The sequence below is a fragment of the Nomascus leucogenys genome, chromosome 5, assembly GCF_006542625.1.
Source record: "Nomascus leucogenys isolate Asia chromosome 5, Asia_NLE_v1, whole genome shotgun sequence".
Classification (NCBI taxonomy): Eukaryota; Metazoa; Chordata; class Mammalia; order Primates; family Hylobatidae; genus Nomascus; species Nomascus leucogenys.
The window spans coordinates 22,854,196-22,878,878 of record NC_044385.1 but is presented as its reverse complement, the minus strand read 5'-3'; the positions used below and the strand labels follow the sequence as shown (position 1 = coordinate 22,878,878).

The window sequence follows — 24,683 nt, the reverse complement described above, 5'->3', positions numbered from 1 at the left end:
ATTATTTTTATAACCTGTGCATATTAAGTGCTCACTCAAGAACCTTAAATATGTGGGTATTTTCACCAATAACTCAGAAGATTCAGCTCTTTCTATTAAACTAATGATATTAGTCTTACTTATAAAAAAATCACACAAAGATCATTTTGTTTTGGCTGGGTTTATAGTTTTATAACCTTCTGTGCCAAACTCTGACACTTTAAAATATCTAGCAGAGACAAATATAAAACCCAGAAAAAATATGTTGACAACGCTGAAAACATTTCTATTTTAATCTTACCAATAATTTTAAAGCCAGCTTGTTTAGGATTTACTTAAGTCACATGAACTTGAAAAAGGCTTGGACTTATTTACTTAATTTATGGGTTCCTTTTTATTTATAGCCAATTTGGTACCATGTAAAGATAACACATGATATCCAGACACATATGTACGCATATAAACAAAGATCCAATAGCTTTTACCTTGGAATTCTAGCCATGAGATAGTAGTGCAAACTCACCTGTTTATGAACATGTTCATGTGGCTAAATTTTGCCCTGGTAGGTAATCCAGTGAAGACTGTGAACCAAAATTTTGGGTTAAGCAGTTCCCAAGGCAGTTTGATTTTTAAAGGCCAAACCTCCCCAGACTCCAAAGAACACTGGGGCCAAACAGCACCACAGAAGAACATCATGTATGAGGTTGGCGCAAAAATAATTGTGGTTTTTGCCATCTGAAAGCAATGGCAAAAACCGCAATTACTTTTGCACCAACTTAATACTAATCAGTCCTGACGCTTTTTAGATGAGCAGCATACAAGCCTGGATACAAGGAACTCCGACCCAGTTTCCCATTTAACAGTAAAATGAATCCAATTGTAAGACAGCCCTATGATTCAAAGACCTTCCAAGATGAGATGAGATCAGGCTGTTCGGGGTATGGCCGTAGACTTTCCCTTGCTCTCTTGGCCCACAACTACATTCATACCAACCTAAAGAGTGCATCCAAGCAGGCTGCACTGTGGGATTGAACCTTGACCTCCCACAGCTATGTCGACGTACACACAATCACCAATACACAATCCAAATGCAGCAGCAGCCACCATGCCCCAAGAGTGTCCAAACTGAAATAGTTGGGGTGCTTTTCTCTCTTGGTTGGGCTTGTTCAACCTGCAAATGGAAATTTCTTCAGAATTCCCAAAATTGAGAGGAGCAGTTGTCACTGTTTGGACCCACAAAACATACTTGTCCAGACACAGATTTGTATACATACAAACAATTACTAACAAGCCCCAAGAGTGTCCAAACAAATAGGTGGAGGGCTTGCCTCTCTGTTGGTTACACTTGTTCAACCTGCAAATGGAAATTTCTTTGGAATTCCCAAAATTGAGCCATTCCCCTCGTCTGGTACCCACAAAAGACACTCACTTATCCAGATGCAGATGTCAAATTTCAAAGGCTGTTCTTCATAGGCAATCAGAAATGCAGTAGGGGCCACAGTGACAGAGTCAGAGAGAGAGACCGAAATCCACCTCCAGCCAAAAAAGGGCCAGGTGGCTGCTTAGGAGGGCTTCTGAAACTCTCCTGGCCCACGGCTGCAGAGCCTTGAACAAGGCCTTCTGGTCAAGGAATCAAAATCTGTTACTGAAATGCCAGGGGTTTGGTCTAGTTCTGTTGCTTGATGCACAGAAAGCCAATTACTGAGACAATGAATACTGCCAGGGAAGAAAGCTTTATTTGGGTGATGTCAGCCAGAGTGATGGGAGATTGCCTTAAATCAATTCCTCTCAGCCAACTAAAATTGGGGGTTTATATAGTGGGGAAGGAATGCAACCGCGTGCAGGAAAATGGGAATTAGGGAGAGGTATGGAAGCAATCATGATGCATGAGGGATCTGGCATCTCACTGGATGTGGTGGTCTAGTGAGTTTCAGTTCCTTGCCTGAGGGTCGGTTTTCTGAGGAAGGAATTCAGATAAGACAAATGTAAGTTTCAACTTTTAAGACCAGGGAGAGTCAATTTCCATGTGTATTCAAAAAACCATCAGCATAAGTTCTATGGGCAGTTGGACTGGTTTCACTAGTTGTGAAATAAATTGATGGAAGATGACTAAAGCACATTTAAAATTTGGACCACATTGCATTGTCTTGCCTCCTCCATCAAAAATTTTTGCTGGGTTATATTTTGTATTCAGTACTTAGTCATTATTGAGGGATGCTACAACAAACAGTTTAATGCCTATTGCTGTGTGTGCTATGGGGGTGCAGTATTCTCCATTGTAGTTAAAATTTGTACAGAAAATAACTTGTAAATATGAATTTGGGGAATAGTTTGTTTCCCCTGAGAAGCTGGTATCCTTTTTCTTTATGGACAAGGACAACTAAGTAACTGATTTCTCTTTCCACTTCAGCTTCTGGGAAACTTATTTTTAATTTTTATTTGTTTTAGAGACAAGGTCTCACTCTGTCACCCAAGCTGGAGTGCAGTGGCGCAATAATAGATCACTGCAGACTTGAAGTCCTGGGCTCAAGCGATTCTCCTGCCTCAGCCTCTTGAGTAGCTAGGACTACAGGTGTGCACCACCACACCTGGCTATTCTGGGAAACTTAGATCCAAATTTTCAAGCCAGTGAATTTGGCTCTTCGGGGGCCCTGTGGTCTTGGTATCTCTCTCTCTCCCATCTCTGTATTTCTTCCTGGGTCTAATATTCAATTATTTTTCTTTATTTTGTGTATTTCTGATAAGCCATCTGAAATAATTTTTTAAACGGTAGAGTATTACACACTCTTGAATATGTATACATTCAGTTAGTTAATTAGTAGGTCTTGGACAGCATGGTCTGGATGGAGGTTCTGAATCCTGGGACCTGCTGTGTGATGGATAGACATGTGACTGGGCCTCAGAACTGCCCTCTTGTACACTGGATACTCCCAGGCTTTATCTTTAGTGAAGAAGATAATTTGCTCTTAAGCACACTAGGAAGACAGTCTGGTGTAGAGAAGGAGCTAACCTACTTCATCTAAATGAAGAACTGGGTGAGTTGCTGTGATCAACTAATGAAGGATTTATGAAAGCATTTTGAAAAGTTTAAAATGTTTTATATTTGCTCATTTAACATTTATTGCAAGCACTGGGCCAAGGATATGAAGATGGGTAAACTCATTCATTCTTTCAATAGATACTTATTGAATAACCACTGTGTGCCTTGCCCTGATCCAGGTGCTTGGAATGCAGCAATGAGCAAAACAGTGTCTCCTTACCTGGAGCAGTACTTCCTGTAATCCTCGAGGCACTCGTAACCTAATGGGATTCTTTGTATGTGTTCTTTGCATTCTTTGCATCTACTCATATGTGGTAGGACTCACTTATGAGATCAAAGCTGTGTTTTAGATTTAGGGTTTATGGACCTAAGTTACGACATGGAAGATGTTTGTGTTTGCAAAGAGATTTACAGTTCCTCCCTCCCCCCTCCCTCTTTCCCAGCACCGTGGAATGATATCTACAGGTTAGAGTCGATAGGTTTAGTGATAAGCCCAAGGATTCTGTCTGTAGGTTCCCGAGGAGCCTAGTGTGCTAGGGATGCTTCAGGTGATGTGCAAACAATCCCCGAGTCACGTGTAACCAGTCAGGTGGCTCTCATCCGGCCTGGCCAAGCCACCCTCTGGTTTTGATTTAGCAGGTACAGGGCAGGGTCTGTGCCGCCTTGTATTTTGGCAACTTTCCCAAGGAGTTCTGAAATGTTTCCCACCCCTGTTCCATGTTCAGAAATACTGATGCAATGCAACGTGCTAATTTTGCACATGAGGACACTGAGACATAGGGGATAAAGGGATTGTTCAAAATCACACAGTCAAAAGCAAAGCCAGAACCCAAACTCAGGTTCCTGACTTCCCCACAATGCCCTTTCCACAAGCCCAGGTGACGGACCTTTCTCTGAGCATGCAGACAGCTGGTACTGTGAGGTGTTAATGGGCTGTGAAATAATCCATCCTGCTTTCTGACTGGCCTTGGCTCAGGTCTGGTAAGGGTTCCGGCAGGGTCATGTCCTGTATGCTCTGGTTGTACTCTGAGTTGATACTGTGGTTGCTATTTTTCCATTGAAGTATTTTAATAAATTTGTAATGCCTGGCTCTTAAAATTTCCCAAAGTGGATAGTGCTATTTAGAAGAATCTTAATAAAGTACATAGGTATCCTCCTGGTTGGGGCGAGTTTTTCTGCAGGTGATCATTAGAGTGGGCACTTGATTTAGGAGCCCATGGAGGTTTTTACAAAGGGCCATGGCTCAGCCCTCAATCGCCAGTTCGTGGGTTTCTGCAGGTTTGGAGGAAACTGCTGCCAAAGATTGTCTTTATACAGAAGGAGTCTGTCCACTGGGTACAACATGGAGGCCAAGCCACTGCATTTTAGAAGTTTCTTCTTAGTAGTTGATTCCACATTTGGTTTTGAGAACTTTAGGCTTTATCATTCAAGTCCTAGTATAATTCTTCTAGACTAGGAAAGGAATTCTAGATCCCCCAACGATAGTCTCTCCACTCTTGGGCTACCCCAAATGTTTGCATGGTCGTCGTGTCACGTGTTTATGGTTGATATGTGCCTGCTGAGATTGTGGTCTCTCCCTCCTGGGCAGTTTGCAAATTGAAATTTCATTCCTTCTACTTGAGGTTGCCCTTTCCTGACCCCTCTCATCTCCTGTCACATGGAGTTCTTAATCCACTTCTGTCATCCCGTCCAGGGACTATGCCTTGCCTTCTGTCTGCAGCTCCCAGAACAGTGCCTCATACATAGTAAGTGCTCATTAAATATTCAGCGAATGAAGCAACTCTGACTTGTGAGTTGACCTGGCGTAGTCCCAGATACTGGCATCCGACGACAGGAGAGGACTAATTAGAATCCTCGAATTTCATAAAGAAAATATAAAATAATGTAAGAGTCTATCTTTGTGTCTTAGGGGCAAGGAAGAACTTCTTAAAACTTCAGAAAGTATAAAATATGAGGCAACAATGAGTGAAATTGATTTTCATTCAGTGAAGGACACCATAGCCACAGATAATTAATCAACAGGTGACTGATGAGAGAAGGTGTTTAAAATGTCTAAAATTGAAAGAGGATTCGCATCTACAACATACCAGCAACCAGTACAAATCAAAAAGAGAAAAAGGCAGCGACCTTGTTGAAAAATGGTCAGAGCATCTAAGCAGACAACGAACAGAAAAGGAAACCCCAAAGGCTAACGCTTTATGTAAAGAGTTGCTCCAACTCATCTCTGGAGAGATGCAAATTAAGACAAGGGAGAGACTGCACTTTACCTATTAGACTGCAAACGCTAGAAAGCTGGATTCTGCCAAGCGTCTGAGGGGATGCGGGACAGAGAATCCGCAGCTCTGCTGGGGGGATGTAACCACTTTGAAGGGCAGTCAAGGAGGGCAGTCAGTCTAATTAAAAAAAAAAACAAACCCATGACCCTACAGTTCCACTCCTAGGTATAAATCACAAAGAAATCGGCATACCAGTCCCTAAGGTGACATGCATTAGGGTTTTGTGACATTATTTGAGGTGACATGGTCAAGTCTGTGTTTCTCACTGGTAGTGTGGATAGACAAAGTATAGTGGCTGCTCCCATGGAGCCCTGCAGCTACACTTCTGAGGGCAAAAGGTAAGAAAGAATGGGATACAAATTAGGTAAATTTAAAATCTTTGCACACATACAGAATACACATTTTGTAAGAACACAAGGAACAGAAAGATACACATGAAACATAAACCAATAATTGCCAAGGATGGAGCAAAAGGGCTAATGGGATAAAAGGAAATGAGTGAATGAATAAATGAACAATTATATATGTAAGAGAGGGCCTTGCTCAGATCAATGATGATATCTCAAAACAAACTACAAGCAACCGGTCACCTACAGCTTTTAAGTTGTTTTAACTTTTAAGTAATGCCGGAGCTGGCATTACTGCGTGCCTTTATACATATTCTGTCTTCAATTTGATTAAAATAATCCATATTTAGGTGAGCAACTGATGCCTTGCTCAACAGGCTACCACGCCCAGAAGCATTGTGTTTTCAGAGTCAACACAAAATGAACGGCAGCTGGTAGAGGCCAGCTCCTGTCTGCCTTGCTTTTTGTTGTATCTCCAGCTGCTGCTACAGTGCCTGGCAAATGGTAGATGCTTAGTAAGTATTTTTAGGAATGAGTAATGATAGATCTTCTTGGAAGATACTTTGGGGAACCTTTCTGATGCACATCCACACTTGGGTGCATGCTCCCCCAGAGCTGGGCTAGGCCGGCTATGGACCCTTGAGGCCTAGGTGTTGGAGAAGTACCCAAGGAGTAGAGGACACTGGACCAGAAGAAGGAGGGAGGCCGAAAACAAGGATCCCAAAAGGATGTGTGGAAGGTCACCAAACATTTGAGCCAGAAATTGCCCCTGCATTCTTATGTTTGAGAACCAAGGATGCCAGAGGATGCACAAGTTTGGTGAGAGGAGGGGGAACCTGGGGCTGGGGGTGGTTACCTGGGGTAGGCTCTGTGGCCCCAGTGTGCTTCATGTGCAGGGCCACCAGATGTAGTGCTGGTGGGCCGGCTGAGTTAGGGGGCTGGTGGAGCGTGGGGATTCTAGCCTGATTGCCCCAGGGAAGGTCCCAGCACACTGCAGGCTGCCCCCACTTCTTCCCAACCGCTCCCTCACTGCTTGAGCTATTCAGAGTGGGTACCCAGCCTATGCCTATGACAAGTCAGCAGAAAAGGGCCTTCTCATTCCCTTCTCCTCTCTGGATTTCACCCTGACCCAGATGGCTGCTGGCTGGAGTTGAGGATGGCTTTGCTGTCACCTGAAGCAAGTCAGCTGGGGTTAGGTCTGCCTGGTGTCCTGCTCATTTGGCTTTAGTCCCAGAGTCGCACAGCTCTGGGGTGTCTTTGTTTCCTGTTAACTAGATGGGAACCAGGGAAGCTATGTCAGAACCAGCTGTGTCTGCAGATTCTGGCACACGATGGCAAATAAGCCAACGTGTCCTGTGTTTCCCAATTTGTACTCATCATTCAGGTCTAGGGACTCTTCCAGGGGCAGCTGATGCCTCCCTCCTCAGCTCACCTGCTGGTCTCCAGCTTCCATCCTGGCAACTCTGAGTTCATGTTTCCACCTGTAACAGGGTGGGCCCTGCTGGCTTTATCATCCACCTGAGTCCTCAGAGGGGCTCTGCCATGGCTTTTACCTACACCCCCTACCCCAGCTTTCCCCTGCAGTGACTGGATTCTCCTGATTCAGAGGGTGTGTTGCTAATGATCATGCTCAAGGCCAGAAAGGGGAGGAGAGCCCTGAGACCAGAGGGTGGGGCCCGAACATCTGCATGGTAGTAATTACGGAAATAAAAATGATAATATTAATGTTTTAACTTTACGTGCTAGGCATTGTGCCCAGTGCTTGTTGTACATTATTTCATTTAATCCTCAAAGTATCAATATGAAGTAGGAACCACTACTGTCTCCTGTTTATACTTGAGGACACTGAGGCTTGGAGGGGTTAAACACTTTGCCCATAGTCACACAAACAAATGAGGTAGAATTTGGATTTGAACTGAGACGTACCGACTCGCATGGTATGTGTAACAATGACACTGTTGTGCCTTTTACACAATGGCATTCCCCCCACCCCTGCACCCAACAGACTTTATTTCTCTCTATCCTGGTGCTATAGTCTGTATCACCCCATTCTGCATTCATAGCAACTAGTTGAGGTAGAGATTATTCTCATTTTATGGATAAGGAAGCCATGACCTGGAGAAGTGAAGTGACAAGCTCCAGGTCACAGAGCTGGGAACTGGCAGGGTCAGGATGCAAGTGAGACCTCCTTCAGATCCAGGACTCTTCACTCTAAAGAGGCAGTACCTGTTAGGGAGAGAGAGGCGTGGAGCCAGGGGCGGTCCATTTTGTGATGGTGTGAGAAAGGGATGTAGCTATGCAAGGACTTAGAAGATGGTGGCATGGGAAGATCTGGACACTCGGGGCTGCTGCTCAGGTGTGGAGGGCATGGTGGCAGAAGGGCTGGGTCTCATTTTCCTGACCAGCGGCTCTCCTCCTACAGAGTCTAAGGGGCTCTTTATCCTTAAGGCTCAGCTTTGGAATTTGCCCAGCCCCATCCTTTTGTGGAGCCTGTTTTGGGTAGCCCACAGCACAGACGGTCCCCACTCATGATGAGGGTGGACACTGCTCTTGAGACAATGATAAGCTACCCTGTGCAGGCTCTGAGGGTGAGAGTGCCAGGACAGGTCCCCTTCTTCTCTGGTCCTGAGGCTCCTCATCCCTAAATGGAGGAGGCTGGGTCACACACTTTTCCCAACTTACTGTAAGGCAGCTTCCTTCCTAAGATGAGTGTGTGCCAAGATGCGGGATGCCATGATTCATGATGGTTTCTCACACATGAAAAGGACCCATTGGTCATCACTCTGCCATTTTCCCACCAAGCCCCAATGGCCAGGGCCCAGCACACTGCCTAGAGCCTGTGACAGTCCCTAGTATTGGGGGTTTCTGGTGGTTAACTTTGCATGTCAGTGTGACTTGGCTATGATGTCTAGATACGTGGCCAAATGTTACTCTGGATGTTTCTGTGAGGGTGGTTTTGGATGAGATTAATATTTAAATTGGTAAAGCAGATTGCCTTCCCTAACATAGGTGGGCCTCATCCAATCAGCTGAAGGTCCAGATAGAATGAAAGACGAACTTCCTCCGAGCAAGAGGGAATTCTGTCAGCAGACAGCCTTTGGACTTGAACCACGGCACTGGCTCCTTCCTAGGTTTCCAGCCTGCTGGCTGACTCTGCAGAATTGGGACTTCTCAGCCTCCATCATTGCATAAGCCAATTCCTTAAAACAGATCTTTTTCTGTGCATATATCTACACACATCCTGTTGGTTCTGTTTCTCTAGGGAACCCTGACCAATACAGAGGTGAAATGGGGTGGAATTAGGGCAAGACTCTGAGCCTCTCCAGCCAGAGCCTCTGTGCTGGTTGGAAGTTTAACTTCCTCTCCTAGACTCTTGGTCATACGGGGATAAGCAGACCATTCATTTGATTGGGAGCCCTTAAAAGGCAGGACTCTGGTGCTAAGCCTGCTGTGTCCTGCCCTGCATGGCACCCCGTGTGGCTGGATGGTATGTTTATTGCGGCACTATTCACAATAGCAAAGACTTGGAACCAATCCAAATGTCCAACAGTGATAGACTGGATTAAGAAAATGTGGCACATATACACCGTGGAATACTATGCAGCCATAAAAAATGATGAGTTCATGTCCTTTGTAGGGACATGGATGAAACTGGAAAACGTCATTCTCAGTAAACTGTCGCAAGGACAAAAAACCAAACACCGCATGTTCTTACTCATAGGTGGGAATTGAACAATGAGAACTCATGGACACAGGAAGGGGAACATCACACTCCGGGGACTGTTGTGGGGTGGGGGGAGGGGGGAGGGACAGCATTAGGAGATATACCTAATGCTAAATGACAAGTTAATGGGTGCAGCACACCAACATGGCACATGGATACATATGTAACAAACCTGCACATTGTGCACATGTACCCTAAAACCTAAAGTATAATAATAAAAAAAATAAAATTTAAATCAGGATTAAAAATAATAATAATAATAATAAAAAAATAAAGGTTCCTCACTCCCCCTTGCAGAAGAGGGAGAGACTGCATGGCCCAATGGAGGAAGCACAAGGAAGAGAAATGGGGAAGGTGAGGACTGGCCCCAGCTCTGCCCTCTTCAACCAGGTAGCCCTGGACATTGCTAATGACCTCTCATTCTTCTTGATTCTTCATTTGCAAAGTGGGTGTCACATCATTTGGGATATTACATACAATGAACATAAAATCAAATAAAACATGTGAAAACACTTTGGAAAGCTTCAACTACTCCATGATGTCTGGCATTGCACTTTTTAGAAAAGGGAGTGGGTTGAGAGACCTTGAGTCTTCTTCTAGACCACTTGGTGATGGGAGCTGAGCAAGGACTTGAACAGGTGGATGGTACCCATGTAGAGTCCCCAAGAGGCTTTTGAGTTTGCAGCCAGTGCCATTTGCTTCTTGGAGGCTCAGGGATGACTAAGCAAACACTTGCATGTAGCAGTTTATAATCAGTGTACAGAGAGACTTTAGGACTCAAGGCTGTACTAGTTTCAGGCATAAAACTAGGACTAGATATAAGATGTATGTTATAACCAATAAAATCACTCTCATCTCTCATTTTTTTCCTCTCCATTGGAGCTCTTTGTGTTCTAACAGGACCTCAGAAAGGGCCCCTAAAACTTGGGCTGTGGTTTGAAGACATTGCTCTTTTGGGGACAAGACAGAGGAAGTAAAAAGCAGAATTCTCTCCAAATTAGAATTGTATTCTGAGCGTGGGTTTGGGGGACTTACAGGAAGGTTTGGGGTGAGTATAAAAGCCTGCTTCCCTGGGGAGGTGTATATTTTGGGTCAGAAATGCTCTTGTTTGCATCTTTCATGCTAACATTCTCAGGTAGCACCAAAAGCCATTCCTTCCAGATCTTAGATGACAGCAGCAATAGTTTCAGGTATTTTGCAAATGGAGTGTATTTGTTCCCTAGGGCAGCCTTAACAAATTACCACCAGGTGGGTGGCTTAAAACAATAGGAATTTATTCTCTCAAAGTTCTGAAGGCTAGAAGTCTGAAGACAGATGGGCCACGTTCCCTCCAAATGCTCTAAGGAAGAATCCTTCCTCGCCTCTTCCCAGCTAATGGTGGCTCCTGGCAGCCCTAGATGTTCCTTGGCTGATAGCTGTGTCCCTCCAATTGCAGCCTATGTCTTCACATGGCCTTCACTGTGTGGCTTTTTTTCTGTCTCATAAAGATGACCCCATCTTTTCTAATTACACCTGCAAAGACCCTATTTCTAAATAAGGTCGCATTCTGAGGTTCCAGGTGGATGTGAATTTTGGGGGTCACTATTCAACCACAACATGGAGAAATCAAGAGAGAAAGGTCTGTTCAAAGTGGCCCTAATGCAAATAGGAGTATGAGCACAGAACTGGGTGAGGGAGCTGTACCTATTCACAATTGGACCTGTAGTCAGAGTTCCCAGGAGGTTCGGGGCATGTGCCTACTCATTAGAAAACTGCGCAGCTTTTCCGAGTGCCCAAATGCTCTCTGAGAGGGGTTAACCCAAATCCATCCTCTGAGTCCCTGGGTATGACTTGCTAGGATTCATGATCTCTTTAAATATTGCCCCTGAACATTGAGTTTTCATTTGGGTGAACTTGCTACTGCTCAGAACAGACTTGAAAACTGTCAGCCCAGCACCTGTTCCTCAGTCTGCACAACTGACACTGGTTTCACACCGATCAACCTGTATCAGCAGTGGCCCCCTCAGTCATGTCCATGCAACTCCTTTTGTTAGAGTGAGAGACCACAAGCAGCAAACACAGTCCTGCAAGTCATATAAGGGCCGCATCACCGATAGAGTAGATGGGCTAAATGGCTTCATGCCACACCGTCTATTTTGGGGAGCTGCAGTTGGATGAATCCCGCACAGTTGGGATCCTGGCCAGCCCTGAGCCTCGACCTCCCCTCCCCCTGCTGTCTGTCTCACTCTCTGGCTTCCCCTGTGCAGGCCTTTCCGTGCCTCACACCTGCCAAGCTTATTTCCTGCTTCTGGCATCTGCAGCATAATTTCCATCTCTGGAAATTTCTTCCCAGACCTTTCCATGTCTGGCTCCTGGTCATTCAGTCCTCTCAGCTTAAAAGATAGCTCATCAGAGAGCCTTCCTTGATCACTTCCCTCTCTACTCCCAATTCTGTTTCTTCCTATCAGCTTTTTTATTTTCTTCACACAGTCTGCCATTTTCTGATGCTTTTCTTATCTATTTGTTAATTATCTCTTCTGCCCTTACCCTTGATTATAACTTCTGTGATGACAGGGACCTTCTCTTCTTTCTCGCTCCTGTCCTAGAGAACCAAAAATGGTGCCAGGTACATCGTGGGTATCTAGTCAGTATTTTTTTTTTGGCCTCTTCAGTAACCCAACATTTTCTTTTTACGCGTTCAAGTCACAGAGGGGCAGCACGGCGTGCTGGATGGAGCACTAACCAGTCAAAGACTCAGAGACCTGGGTCCAGTGTGGGTTGTCCCTCATTCATCATGCAAGGTAAAGTACATCATTCAAACACTGTGACTGGGTCTCGGTCTCCTGAACTGTATGCTAGGAGGAGATTCCTATCCAGTTCACAGAGTTCTTACGCAGATCAAGTTATGTCAATAAGATAGTGCAGTACACATGCAAGGTAGTCAGGTCTCAACCATTTAAGAGCTTTCAGAAATAAGAGGAGCAAATGCAGGGAAGAGAAAGTCCCAGAGAAAACCAGCCTCTCCTAATGCTAAGCTCTCTGATGGGGCAGCCCTGGGGACTCATTAGCTAATGCACGTTGACATTTCAATCGTTTCTTCATCTTCCAGGAAGGTTTTTTTTGTTTTGTTTTTTGTTTTTGCCGTAGTACAGCATGGTTATTTTTAGCAAAATAATGATTTCAGACAAGTGAGATAACTTTTAATCTCCTAATTATAAATTCTGTGGACCCAAAGAAGGAAGCATGAGATGCTTTATGGAGTGTTTCTATAGTTTCCCACCTCTTGAGGTGGGTCCATCCTGCTTCCCTGCTGGTGTTCAGGCTGGATGGAATCCAGGCGGTCTAGACTTAGGGCAGGCCCAAGCAAGACTGACCTTGCTGTAGTCCTTGATGAGGCTCCACACAGTGAGCTTCCATGGATTGTTGCTTCATGTCCTGTGGTTGGGGGAACAGGGAGGGGCAATATGCTAGAGGGTTGGGGCAGCGCCTTTTGGGCTGAACTTGCCTGAGCCTAGTGGTGGTAGGGATAGGGTTCATTGTTCATAGAAACAGCTTCACTTCTAGCATGTTCTCTGTTTGTAGCTGCCCTCCTTTCTGGACTTCTCGGTGGCTTCCTCTGGCTCTGCCTCTCCTGAAGCCTCCATCCAGGCTAGTACTCCACCAAGTTCTGATGTTTGCCCATGTATATTGCATCATCTTACTGATGTAACTTGATCCTCCTCTCTCACTCTGGTGCTGCATCTCCTGCAAGACCTCTAATTTTCTACCCCAGAGCCTCACCCTTGCCCCACTTTTTCAGGCAGGGCCGAGCCCCAGGCAGCGTAGAGGCAATCTGGCTTTCAAGGACCTCAGTTATGCAGCCTGGGGAAGAACAATAGCTCTTGCTTTGTTTCCACTGCTTTGCTGCCAACTTTTCTTACATTTTCTGTGATCACTTAAACCTCCATCTCAAAAGTCTGGTGAGAAAAAAGCAGGGGAGATGCCTGATGAGGGAGGGTGAAATACAAAAATAGGGGTGGCTGTGAATATAAATCTGCAGATTTGACAACTGATGAAATGGGCGAATTCCTTGAAATCACAAACTGTCAAAGCTCATGTCATAGGAAATAGATAACTGGAATAGTCCTAAATCTATTAAATAAATTGAATTTGTAGTTTAAACCTTCCTACAGAGAAAACTCAAGTTTTAGAAAAATATGTAAGTGAAAACCTCTGTGATCTTAGAAGTTCTTAGATTCAAAAGAGTTCATAGGTTGAATACCAAAATATGATCCATAAAAGAAAAACTCATAAATGGGATAAACTAGTGTTAAAATGAAAAATTTTTGCTCCGAGAAGCATACTGTCAAAAATGAAATGACAAGCCACAGCATAGAAGACAGTATTTGCAAATTACATATTTGACAAGGGACTCATATCCAAAATTTATAAAGAACTCTCAAAGATCATCAGTAACAAAAAAACCCAGCTAATTTTGTTGTAAAAGAGAAAATGATTTGGACACACATTTCATCAAAAAAGATGTACAGATGACAGCTAAGCCCATGAAAAGTGCTCAGCATCGTTAGTCACTGGAGGAATGCAAATTACAGCTGTAACGATACCTCGACACACCTACTGAAATGACTAAAAAACCAACACTAGGCAAAAAAACCCCCCAAAACTAAACTGAGAATACTTAGTTCTGGCTAGGGTGTGGAGTACTGGGAACACTCATGTTGCTTGTGGGAATGCAAAATAGTGCAGCCACTTTGGAAAACAGTCTTGTCAGTTTCTTATAAATTAAATCTACACTTACCACATGGACCAGCAATCCCCCTCCTATTTGTCCAAGGAAATTGAAAACTTATGTTTAGATAAAAGGCCTCGTATAGGTGTTTATAGCAGCTTTATTCATAATTATCAAAATCTGGAAAAAACCCAAATGTCCTTTAACAGGTAGATAAACAAACCGTAGTTCATTTGTACAATGGAATACTACTCGGCAGTAAAAAGGAACAAACCATTGATATAGGCAACAGTGTGGCTTAAACTTAAACACATCGTGTATTTACATATGCTTACAAAAGAAAGCAGGCTCAGAAGCCTACATACGGCATGATTCCATTTTTGCGACTTTCTGGAGAAGGCAAAACTAGAAGGATGGAGAACAGATTAGTGGTTGCTGGGCAGGGGACAGCGGTGAGACATGGGGGAGGTGTTGCAGGAGGGAATTTTGGGGGTGATAGAACTGTTCTGTGTCTTGATTTTGGAGGTGATCACATGACTGCATTTGTCAAAATTCACAGAACTTTTCACCAAAAAGAGTGAGTTTCACTGCATTAAATGTAAAAATGATTTTTAAAACAGGAGAGATATGAAATGATCTTATCATTGGTTTAGCAGTTAAAGTTCACCTAAAGTTCAGCAGTTCAACCTGTACTGTCAGTTGCTGGGCTGAAGGGTGCAATGGAGCCTTGTAGGACACACACAGAGGCTGGTCTGTGAATTCAACTGAATTCAACTATGCTGGCCGTTCATCTGCCCATCCTTACATCATTGTGTTTATCACACTCGCAGTCTATTGCTGGTGCTAAGGCTTAGCTCTAGATAGAAGTCTGCCACATGCAAAGGATGGTACTACACTGTGGGGCCCGTGGCTTCTATCCTCGGACAGGTCAGGAGGCTGGGACTGGAATCTATTTATGAATTAGTGCGAAGTGGGGGGTAGCCTAACCCCTGCCTCCTCGGGGAAGCTTTACTTTGGTTCCATGGGGACAGCTGTTCATTCTTCTGAATGTCTTCTGACTCCTTATTTACTTTTCTCTGTATGTACTTGGAGGCAGAATAATGTAATGGTAACACTCAGGTTTTAGTGTTAGGCAGGCCTTGGTTTGGATCCTGGCATCAAAGAGTGATCGTGGGCAAGTAACTTAACTACTTTGGGCCTCAGTTTCTTCTTCTCTGAAATGGGACCAGTAATAGTGAGGTAGGTACTATTATTGGTTCCATTTAATCCTTTGGGTGGTCAGAGGATTAAATGATAAAAAGCATGTGCAGCATATAGCCTGGCAGCTGACATTGTGAGCAGGCAATACATGAGAGCTGTTATTACAATCGTCTTGATAGCCCTCATCACACTGGAGCACAGTGGCCTGTCTACATGGGGGTCTTCCCCTCTAGACTAGGAACTTGGTGAGGACAGGCACCGATCTTGTTGACTTTTGTGTCTCCAGTGGTTAGCCATTGCCTGTGTATAAAGGATGCTGGCTGAATGTTAGGTGAATGGATGGATACATTAGTGAGTAGACACTGGGGGCAGGGACGCTGAAAGCCTTTGTCCTCATGGGTGCACTGCCATCACATCATCAGAAAGCACCCATGAAGGACCTCTTATCTCATGGAGCTCAAAGGCATAAGCCACACTTCAGGCCTCCTTCCTCTGCGCCATCCTCTAGGTGGGGCACTGAGGTGGGCCGAGGTAGGGGTCGCCGGCTATCAGCCTGGCTGAGCAGCCCCAGATCCCCATTGGCTGCTCTTTGCTGCTTCAAGCTCCAGCTACTTTTGATCTATTCAGTCTAGACCCACCTCCCTGCACTCAGACAGAGACACGGGCCCCAGGACTGGGGATGGGGATTGTCCACAATGTGGGGGCTCAGCTCCCTTTCCTCCATGGGTGCCCAGTCTCTTTGTGGGGGGCCTATATGTGGAGCACTAACAGTTGTGGAGTTCTGCAGCTGTCCAGATACTTGCTTTCAGTGACTAGATCAAAATATAGTAAACCGTCTTTATAACTGGATAGATAATAGGTTCCAGGAAAACCGATGTCAGCCTCACAGGAGCTAGGAATGGTGAGCTCAGAGCTCTGGCTGGTCCTGCTTGGTCTACATTTATGTCAGGGTGAATGTGGATGTGGGTATTGACGATACTGTGTTTATTAGGATTTATATAATAGTTGGGAGATAGGTCATGTCTCAAAAGATTGGACCAGTAGATCAGATTGAATAGGGAGGAATTAACCAGGATAAATATTAGTTCCTGCTCTTAGGCCTCCAAATCTAACAATGCTTGTGCAGAATGAGGTGGACTGAGTTTAAGTGAAGCACATGAAAAGACCTAAGGCTTTTAGTTAATGCAAATTCAGTATAAAGCCAGGAATGTGATATGGCCACAAAAAAGCTAATGTAATCAGGCTGGATTAAAAGAAGCATAGACTATAGAACAGAGGAGGTGAGTGACATCTCTACTGTCTGTGCCAGCCACCCTCACCTTGAATCTAGTGTTTAGTACTGACAGTCACACTTTCAAATGGACATTTACAACCTGAAACATCCGTGGTGGACAATCAGGATGATGAGGCAACTTAGCGCCAGTTTGTGTAAACAATGGTTGGAGAGATTTAGCTTGAAGAAAAAAGATTTGCTGGGGTCCCTGTAGCTGACAGTACTTAAAGGGGTTCTTTGTGGAGGAGCGATTTGACCCATGCTATGTGCCTCTAAAGCAGTGCTGTCTGATAGCACTTTCTGTGGCGATGGGGATGTTTTGTATCTGTGCTGTGTAATAGCTACTAGATAGATAAGGTTGTTGAACAACTAAAATGTGTCTATGAACTGAATTTTTAATTTAATTTTAATTAAAAGTTTAAGCTTTAATAGCTCCATGTGGCTAGAGGCTACCATAGTGGAGAGGATAGCTCTAGAGGGCAAATGAAAGAATAGGCTAGGGTCAGCAGATTTTTTTCTATAAAAGGCAAAATAGTAAATATTTTGGGTTTTGTGAGCCTTACAGCCTGTAACTACTACTCAACCCTACCGTTGTGCAAAAGCAGTATCGATAAAAGAATGATTGCTACTATATTCCAATAAACCTTTATGGATACTGAAATATGAATTTTAATATAAGCTTCACATGCCACAAAATATTCTCCTTTTGGTTTATTTCAGTTATTTAAAAAAATGTTAAAAACATGAAACCCTGTCTCCACTAAAAATACAAAAATTTTTTTTTGTATTTGTATTTTTTTTGTACATGGTGGCACATGCCTGTAATCCCAGCTACTCGCGAGCCTGAGGCAGGAGAATTGCTTGAGCCCAGGAGATGGAGGTTGCAGTGAGCTGATATCACACCACTGCATTCCAGCCTGGCTGACAGAGTGAGACTCTGTCTCAAAACAAAAACAAAAACAAAAACAAAAACTAAAAAACAAACCAAAACATTCTTAGCTCACAGGTTGAACAAAAATGGGTAGCAGGCTGGATTTGGCCTTCAGGCTGTAGTTTGCTGACCCTGGCTTAGGCTGTGGGTGGAAGCTTCAGGGAGTCATATATTCGTTTAATAAGGAAAGTAATGATTAATTAGAGGTAGCCAGAAATGGAATGAGCATCCTCAGTAAGTGGTGAGTTTCTTGTTACTGAAGCCTTTAAGTACAGGCTGGATAATTATCTGGCAAGGGATGATATAGAAATGTGTTGGTTTAATACAAGTTATACTGGAGTTTTCTTCAAATTCTGTAGGAGGATTGAAATCAGGATGACATATGACTGCTTTAAAATTCTACTTGCTTTGTAGAGGGAAGTTGTTTTCTCTCACTTAGTGCTTACTCTCAGCTCCATGTTGCTGGATTGGGGACATTTGGGGGTGGGAAGCTGGCTTCCTTGCTTCAGCAATTCTGCCAAGTGTTCAGGGACCCCTGGGATGTGCCTTCCTGGGGAGTTGGTTATGTCTGTTTATTTTATTTTCCCTTTTTTTTCCTGCCTCAGCCTCCCAGATAGCTGAGATTACAGGTGCATGCCACTACACCCAGCTAATTTTTGTATTTTTAGTAGAGATGGGATTTCACCATGTTGGCCAGGCTGGTCCAGGCTGGTCTCGAATTCCTGACTTCAAGTGATCCACCTGCCTCGGCCTCTGAAAGTGCTGGGATTACAGACGGTCATGTCTGTTTATTTTCAAAAGGAGAGACTTTACTGGGAGCACCCAAGGCTTCCACACCCTAAGAAAGGACACTCCCCTGGCCAAATCCCACCTTGTTCTATTATTTATTCCTTCTGTAGCAGACAAGGTAGCTGTGGTGAGGATGTGGGCTTGTGAACCTTCACCTGTCAGTTAGGTCCTTCTGTGGAGGGCCATGTCTCATTCTGTGACTGGAAAAGGTCCTCTCAGCATTCTTTCCTCCAGGGATATAGGGAAACTTGTTCTCTGGGGAGTTCTGAGTCTTTCTCCAAAATGAACCGTAGGACCGAAGTCCAAAGGACTGTGCTTTGAAGCGCTGACTGTCCAGGAGCTGACCGTCCAGGCTTGTGGACATCTAGCGATTTGGTTATTTCTATTACTGTCAACTCTACTGCCTTGTTTTTCTCTTTTCCCTCTCACCTGACTTCTGTCTGTTTCACTTCCAATCACCTTTTCTGCCCAAATACACACAAAAATTAAATAGCTCTTCCTGGAAGGAAAGGAGCTAAAAGTAGTGGTTTGAAGTTTTAAATTTTTTGTGCTTTTATCTAAATCCCAACCTGCCCTCAGCACAGTAGGCTTTCTCTACATCTTTGTAAAGCACAGAATACTTAAAAAAACTTACTGGGGACAATTTTAAGCACACACAGTAGACAGAAGAATATAATCAACCCCATGTGCTTATTGCCAGCTTCGACAGTGACCAGCTGCTGGCCAATCTCATGCCATCTACAGCCTCTTCCTTTCTCTTGTGTTATTTGGAAGCAAATCCACAGAAGCTTTGGACATGGTGTATTGACTCATGTGTGCACTAACACCTCAAATCTCTGTATTCTGTTTCAGATAATTGCCTTTGATGAGTTAAGGACAGATTTTAAGAGCCCCATAGACCAGTGCAACCCTGTTCATGCGGTAAGTAGCGGGTACTGGTGAGGGGAAGGTGCTATCACCCCAGGCTACCCAGGGCCTGGGAAGGAGGGTGAGAATGTGAATGATTTGAATGCGTAAAGAACATGCTCGCCCTCACTGTGCCTCTCTACCTGGCTCAAGGTTGTGGAGGAGCCTTCTCATTCTTGAAGTGTGCTGAGGTCTTGAGATATGTTGCAAATCAGATGTGACTGTCCCAGTAAGCCAGGGGAATAGTCTACTGTGCTGTGGCACTTGAGTCCTCAAAGCCTGGTGCTCATGTGTTTTGGTTACTCATCCTTAAACAAGGAAAGAGGCTCCATGTTGGCCAACATGCTTGCAGGCACATGAGCACTATGAGCGGATGTCCGTGCCGCACTCTCCACTTGGGCACCAAGTGGAGATGTGGAGGGTGGGTTAATGCACAAAGTCCCTAGTGCCATATCCATCACCCAGAAAGCATTCATCTCAGGTGGTTCTGTGGGCCTGAGGTCAGTTCACCTCTGCCTGGGGATTTGGTGCAGTCTGATTGTCCTGGTCTGGGTTTGGGATGTGAAAGGCCACCTGCCCCAGCATGCGTGGCTCCTGGCATCTTCCTGCTTGTCTGGCTTGGCAGGCCCCACATGCTGCCCTTCCCCTGTGCCCTGGCTATGCCTCCGACTGGGAGCTTCTGAATGGGTGCTGGGTGGGGATGGGTGTTTCGGCTGTTTGTTTCCCTGGTCAGTGTAGTCCATGTCCCGGAGCCAGAGACCAACCCTGTATGTGGACAGAGCCTTTTCCAAACTTACACCAGACCTGCACTTCTGAGTTCAAAGGGTGGTGCACACACAGTTCATTCAAGTGTGTTTCTCAATCCACATTCACTGGGTCTGTGTGTAGTTGAAGTTCCTTCCAGGCCATGGTTTCCAGCGCTGAGGCAACTTTTTGCCTCTTTGAGTAGCTTTGTTGACCTTTTCAGCCAGAAGTTGTAGAGAGAACAACAGGCTCTGCTAGCATGATACCATCTTAGCCTGGAAGGTTTATGGCGTCATTCAGCAGGGACAAAGAGGTCTCTTCTCCTTAGCTGCATGCCCTATGAAGAAGGATATGCTTTTAGGGAGGTACCAAAAGACCATACGGAAGAACCAGGATTCAGTGTCCCTTTCTATAAAGTAGAGAGTTATTACTGGAGTTGTCATTTTTTTGAGTTTTTATTATGTGCTAGGAACTTTATATACATAATCTGTAATCCTCACAATAATGCTGTGAGACAAGCATCATTAACCCAATTTATAAACCACAAAATGGACTCGTTTGTACAGGGATTTATAGCTTATGAGTGCTGCAGCTAGGACTTGAACCCAGGCTTGCCTGTCTCCAAAGTCTCTCATCCTACCATCTACCCTGTGTTGCCTCTTTAAGAGACCTGATTTTATGATATCTGAGGCCCGCTTTGGCGTCATATTTTTTGATTCCATGAAATAGAGACGAACTCTTTCAAAGCAAATTTTAATGCAAGTTTAAAGAACCTGCAAGATCCACTTGAAAACTTGCTGTATTTCATGAACTTAGAACTATTAAAAGCCATTTTGTTTCCATCTACCAGCCTCACCATGCATCCGGGATAATTTGGATCTGTCAGGCCTGAAAGGTTTCACTCTGGGTCTCATGTCTTTCTGGATGTGTTTGTGTTTGGCCCCAACATTACACACCTGGCCTGTCAATATCTACCAGGTGCAGTGAGCGGCTCTAGTCTGAGAGACAGCTTCATTTAGGAATGCCAGGGAAGACAAGAACCTACTTTCCTTCCTTCCTTCTAATTGTTTGGGCTCAAATTAATAGGCAGCTCACTTAGAACACCCAGAGCTTTCTTGTCTGTTTCCAGGGCAAATGCTAGAGAAGGAATTTGTCCTACTGCTCAATTCTATCATGCAAATTCCATGCTGGGTTGCAGGTGATTGGTGAAACCACGAAATATTTTTGTGGAACCCTTTCCATCTCACCGTGGCAAACAATAAGGAAATTTAGACAGAATAAAGAAAAGCAGGACTAGTATATGCTCCCCAGGGAGCTTCTGTGAAAGGCCAGTGCAGGAATAGAATTTGCACATAGTAGGTGCTCCATAGCTATTTGTTGATTAAACAATGGGTGAATATTGAAGTGGTGGCATAGAAGTTAAATCTCAATTCACTTTTTTTACTCCTATTATTAAAGGCATACTTCTAATTAGTAAACTGGTTAATTAAGGAGCTTGGGCCCTATGAAGCTCATGGACAGAATAAAGACTCTAGGTGCCCCATGGGGAAAAGACTCTTGTCTCAGATTAAAAACGAAAACAAAAACAAATAGAAACCCTAAATGGAAGAGTGCTAGACACATTTTCCCAGTTCTTACGCTGTTACTCCCTGGCAGGAAGTTAAATGCTTCAGATGCCTCATTTAACTCTCCTGCGAGCTCTTAGACCTCTATAGAGCCCCCAAAGCAGCATTTCAGACTCAGGTGGCTTAAAAAAGCTACTTCACTGATTGGTGACTCCAGCCCTGGAAGGACATGTGTGTCACAAATAATTGCTGATCCGTATGATGTGTCTGTCAATGAGGGCATGAGGCCCATTTGGATTTAAGATGCCCTGAAGCTCTCAATATTGTTGGACCCTCTGGGATGGAAAGGAGGAGGAATGCTCTGTTTTCCTCCTCGTTTCTCATGTTCCCGCTTCCTTTTACCAGCTGGGCGTTCAGTATTACTTTAAAGTAATGGTAGATGTTGTCCTTCAGAGGCTCTGGCTTGCTGGAGAAGGAGCTAGTGCGTGTCTTGTAGCATTCCCTTTCGTGCGTGTGTGCACATACGTATGTGTGCTTGCATGTGCACACGTGTGAGGAGGATGCAGTGTGTCTTTCCAGCCATGTGGACACTAATTTGTTCTGATGTGGGCTCCTTCCTCTGGGCTTACAGGATGCACAGGAATCACTATATTTATGATTTAATTAGGGAAATGAAGTGTCCCAGCCACCTGTCCTTTCCAGATCCACGAGGAATCTCACTACCATTCCATCTACGGCAACCAAATTGCCTCAGTAATGAAGCACCGGGAGATGCCACAGCTGTGTTCAGTGTGGCTTTGGAAATCGCTAAAGTCACTGAAGGAAAAGGGAGGCAACGGCATTTAGTGCATGATGCGGGCATCATCACCTGCCCAGCCACGGGCCATAAGCTCATCTTCCTTTGACAGTGAGCCAGGCCTTGATAGACTCGAACTTCTTAAAAAGCCTTAGCCTGGGGGCATCATTGGTGTCTAATTTAGTAGGAAGATTACTTCCTCCAAGTAGACTCACTTTAGAAAAATAAAACCAGCAGGCGGAGAACTTGTCTACCTTAGATACTAATGAGGGCACATACTGTCATCGAGACCTAAGTGGGAAGGCCTCCTGGGAGGGCTGGCTGCAGGCTTTAGGATGCGCCATGAACATGAGGTACCATTCAGCAGTTTGACCACCTTATGTGTACGTGGAGGCTGAGAGAGACTTTGACTGTAGATAAAAGAACAGAAATCCGTGCTGGACTGAGAGGGAAGGTGAGCCCATGCTGTTTGCTGGGAGAGTTCTGTTAAGAGCAAATGACCATGACAAAGTACAGGGAAGAAAGTCAGAAACTGTTAGAAAAAGCCATTGGGTGGGAGCATGCTGGCCATGTGCCCAGGAGGGCTCTCTAGTGGCTTCTGCCTCCACTATTGGGGCTGATTGCGGGGCCTTCTCATGCTGTTTTAGCAGAACCCCTAACCTCCTCTCTCATTTCTTTCTTGTGCATCCTAATAGAGGGAACGGCTGAGGAACATCGAGCGTATCTGCTTCCTTCTGCGAAAGGTTAGTGTGGTAGCTTCATGCCGAGGATGGAGGATTGCATGGTGGTGGGTGGGCACACAGTGAAAGAGGCTGGTGAGGCTGTGCCTGCTCCAGTCCTGTCCACCAGGGAGGCAAATGGTGGCAGGGAAAGGGGGAGGTGGGAGCAAGTGATCAGTTCTTTGGAAACCTCCAGAGACAAGAGGAGCTAATTAAAGGAGGTGGCCATCAATCAAAGTGTCAGGACAGCACTGGATATTTGCAAGTGCCCTCTGGTTGGAGTTATAAGCTCTTTATCTTTGCATGATGATGGATGGCATTTCCAGTTGCTATTGCCACAGAGCCTTTGTTCCTGTCTGGGGCTGGGCTTAGGAACACTCCCCGCCGACCTTGGGAAGTTTTTAACTAGATGCTGGGTTTCCTTTGAGGTTGCAGCCTGTCACGCAGCTTTGCAATTTGATTGTCAGCATCACTGGGAGTGCTGGATGGGTGGGATGAGGCAGTGTTACTAAAGGCAGAGTCACGTCATTCAGAGAGTTGCTCTGAATGGATGGGTAGTACGTTACAGCTTCCCCAGACTCATTCAGGAAGCGCACGTGGGCACACACAGTTCAAACTTGGTATTTAGCATAGCTCTGTGCCATAGCTGGGGGCCCCTGTGTCTCTTTCCCCAAAAAGTGTGTGCTTTTTGCAGCAAAATATGGAGAACGGCAACTTGCTGGTAAAATAACCAAAGGACATCCCTAACCTCTGTACAGAGTGGATGAACTACAGGCCGTAAGAAAGCCACCTGTCAGCCCAAAAGGAGTTTTTGAGCCTTACATGAATAGGACAGAAATAAAATGTTATGCCAACATTGATAAAAGGAGAAAATACTTTGCAAGCTTTTAAAGTTTTTTCTGTATTTCAGTAATGATACCTTTCATTGAGAGAGAGCTTAATCAAGCAGCCAGTTATTTTTCTAGCTAATTACTTGTCTTTTAATATCTTCTAAGAGAGCCCGTGTGTTAGAATCCCATATCTTGTAAGATACAGCAGGGAAATATGCTTGGATAAAACCTATATATGAAAATATTTGTGATCCAAGGAATAAAGAATGATTAGGAAAATAACATAATATGAATTCACAAATTTATAAATTATTTTTCCAGATAATATCTTGGAGATCCATAACCTGCTCCAGCCAGTACTACTTTTTTTTTTTTATACTTTAAGTTCTAGGGTACATGTGCACAATGTGCAGGTTTGTTACATATGTATACATGTGCCACGTTGGTGTGCTGCACCCATCAACTCGTCATTTACATTAGGTATTTCTCCTAATGCTATCCCTCCCCCCTCCCCCCACCCCACAACAGGCCTTGGTGTGTGATGTTCCCCACCCTGTGTCTAAGTGTTCTCATTGTTCAATTCCCACCTATGAGTGAGAACATGCGGTGTTTGTTTTTCTGTCCTTGCGATAGTTTGCTGAGAATGATGGTTTCCAGCTTCATCCATGTCCTTACAAAGGTCATGAACTCATCCTTTTTTATGGCTGCATAGTATTCCATGGTGTATTTGTGGCACATTTTCTTAATCCAGTCTATCATTTATGGGCATTTGGGTTGGTTCCAAGTCTTTGCTATTGTGAATAGTGCTGCAATAAACATACATGTGCCTGTGTCTTTATAGTAGCATGATTTATAA

At 44.5% G+C, this 24,683-nt stretch overlaps 1 protein-coding gene across 1 annotated transcript in view; it reads left to right on the top strand.

Annotated features, from left to right (window-relative positions):
• The window catches only part of CNIH3 (cornichon family AMPA receptor auxiliary protein 3), a 131,068-nt gene that overhangs the window by 45,961 nt on the left and 60,424 nt on the right, over positions 1 to 24,683 (top strand). The window contains exons 2-3 of the mRNA XM_003275074.4: positions 19,120 to 19,188; positions 22,974 to 23,021. Coding sequence (XP_003275122.3) covers positions 19,120 to 19,188; positions 22,974 to 23,021 — 117 coding nt within the window. The remainder of the gene's footprint in view (positions 1 to 19,119; positions 19,189 to 22,973; positions 23,022 to 24,683) is intronic.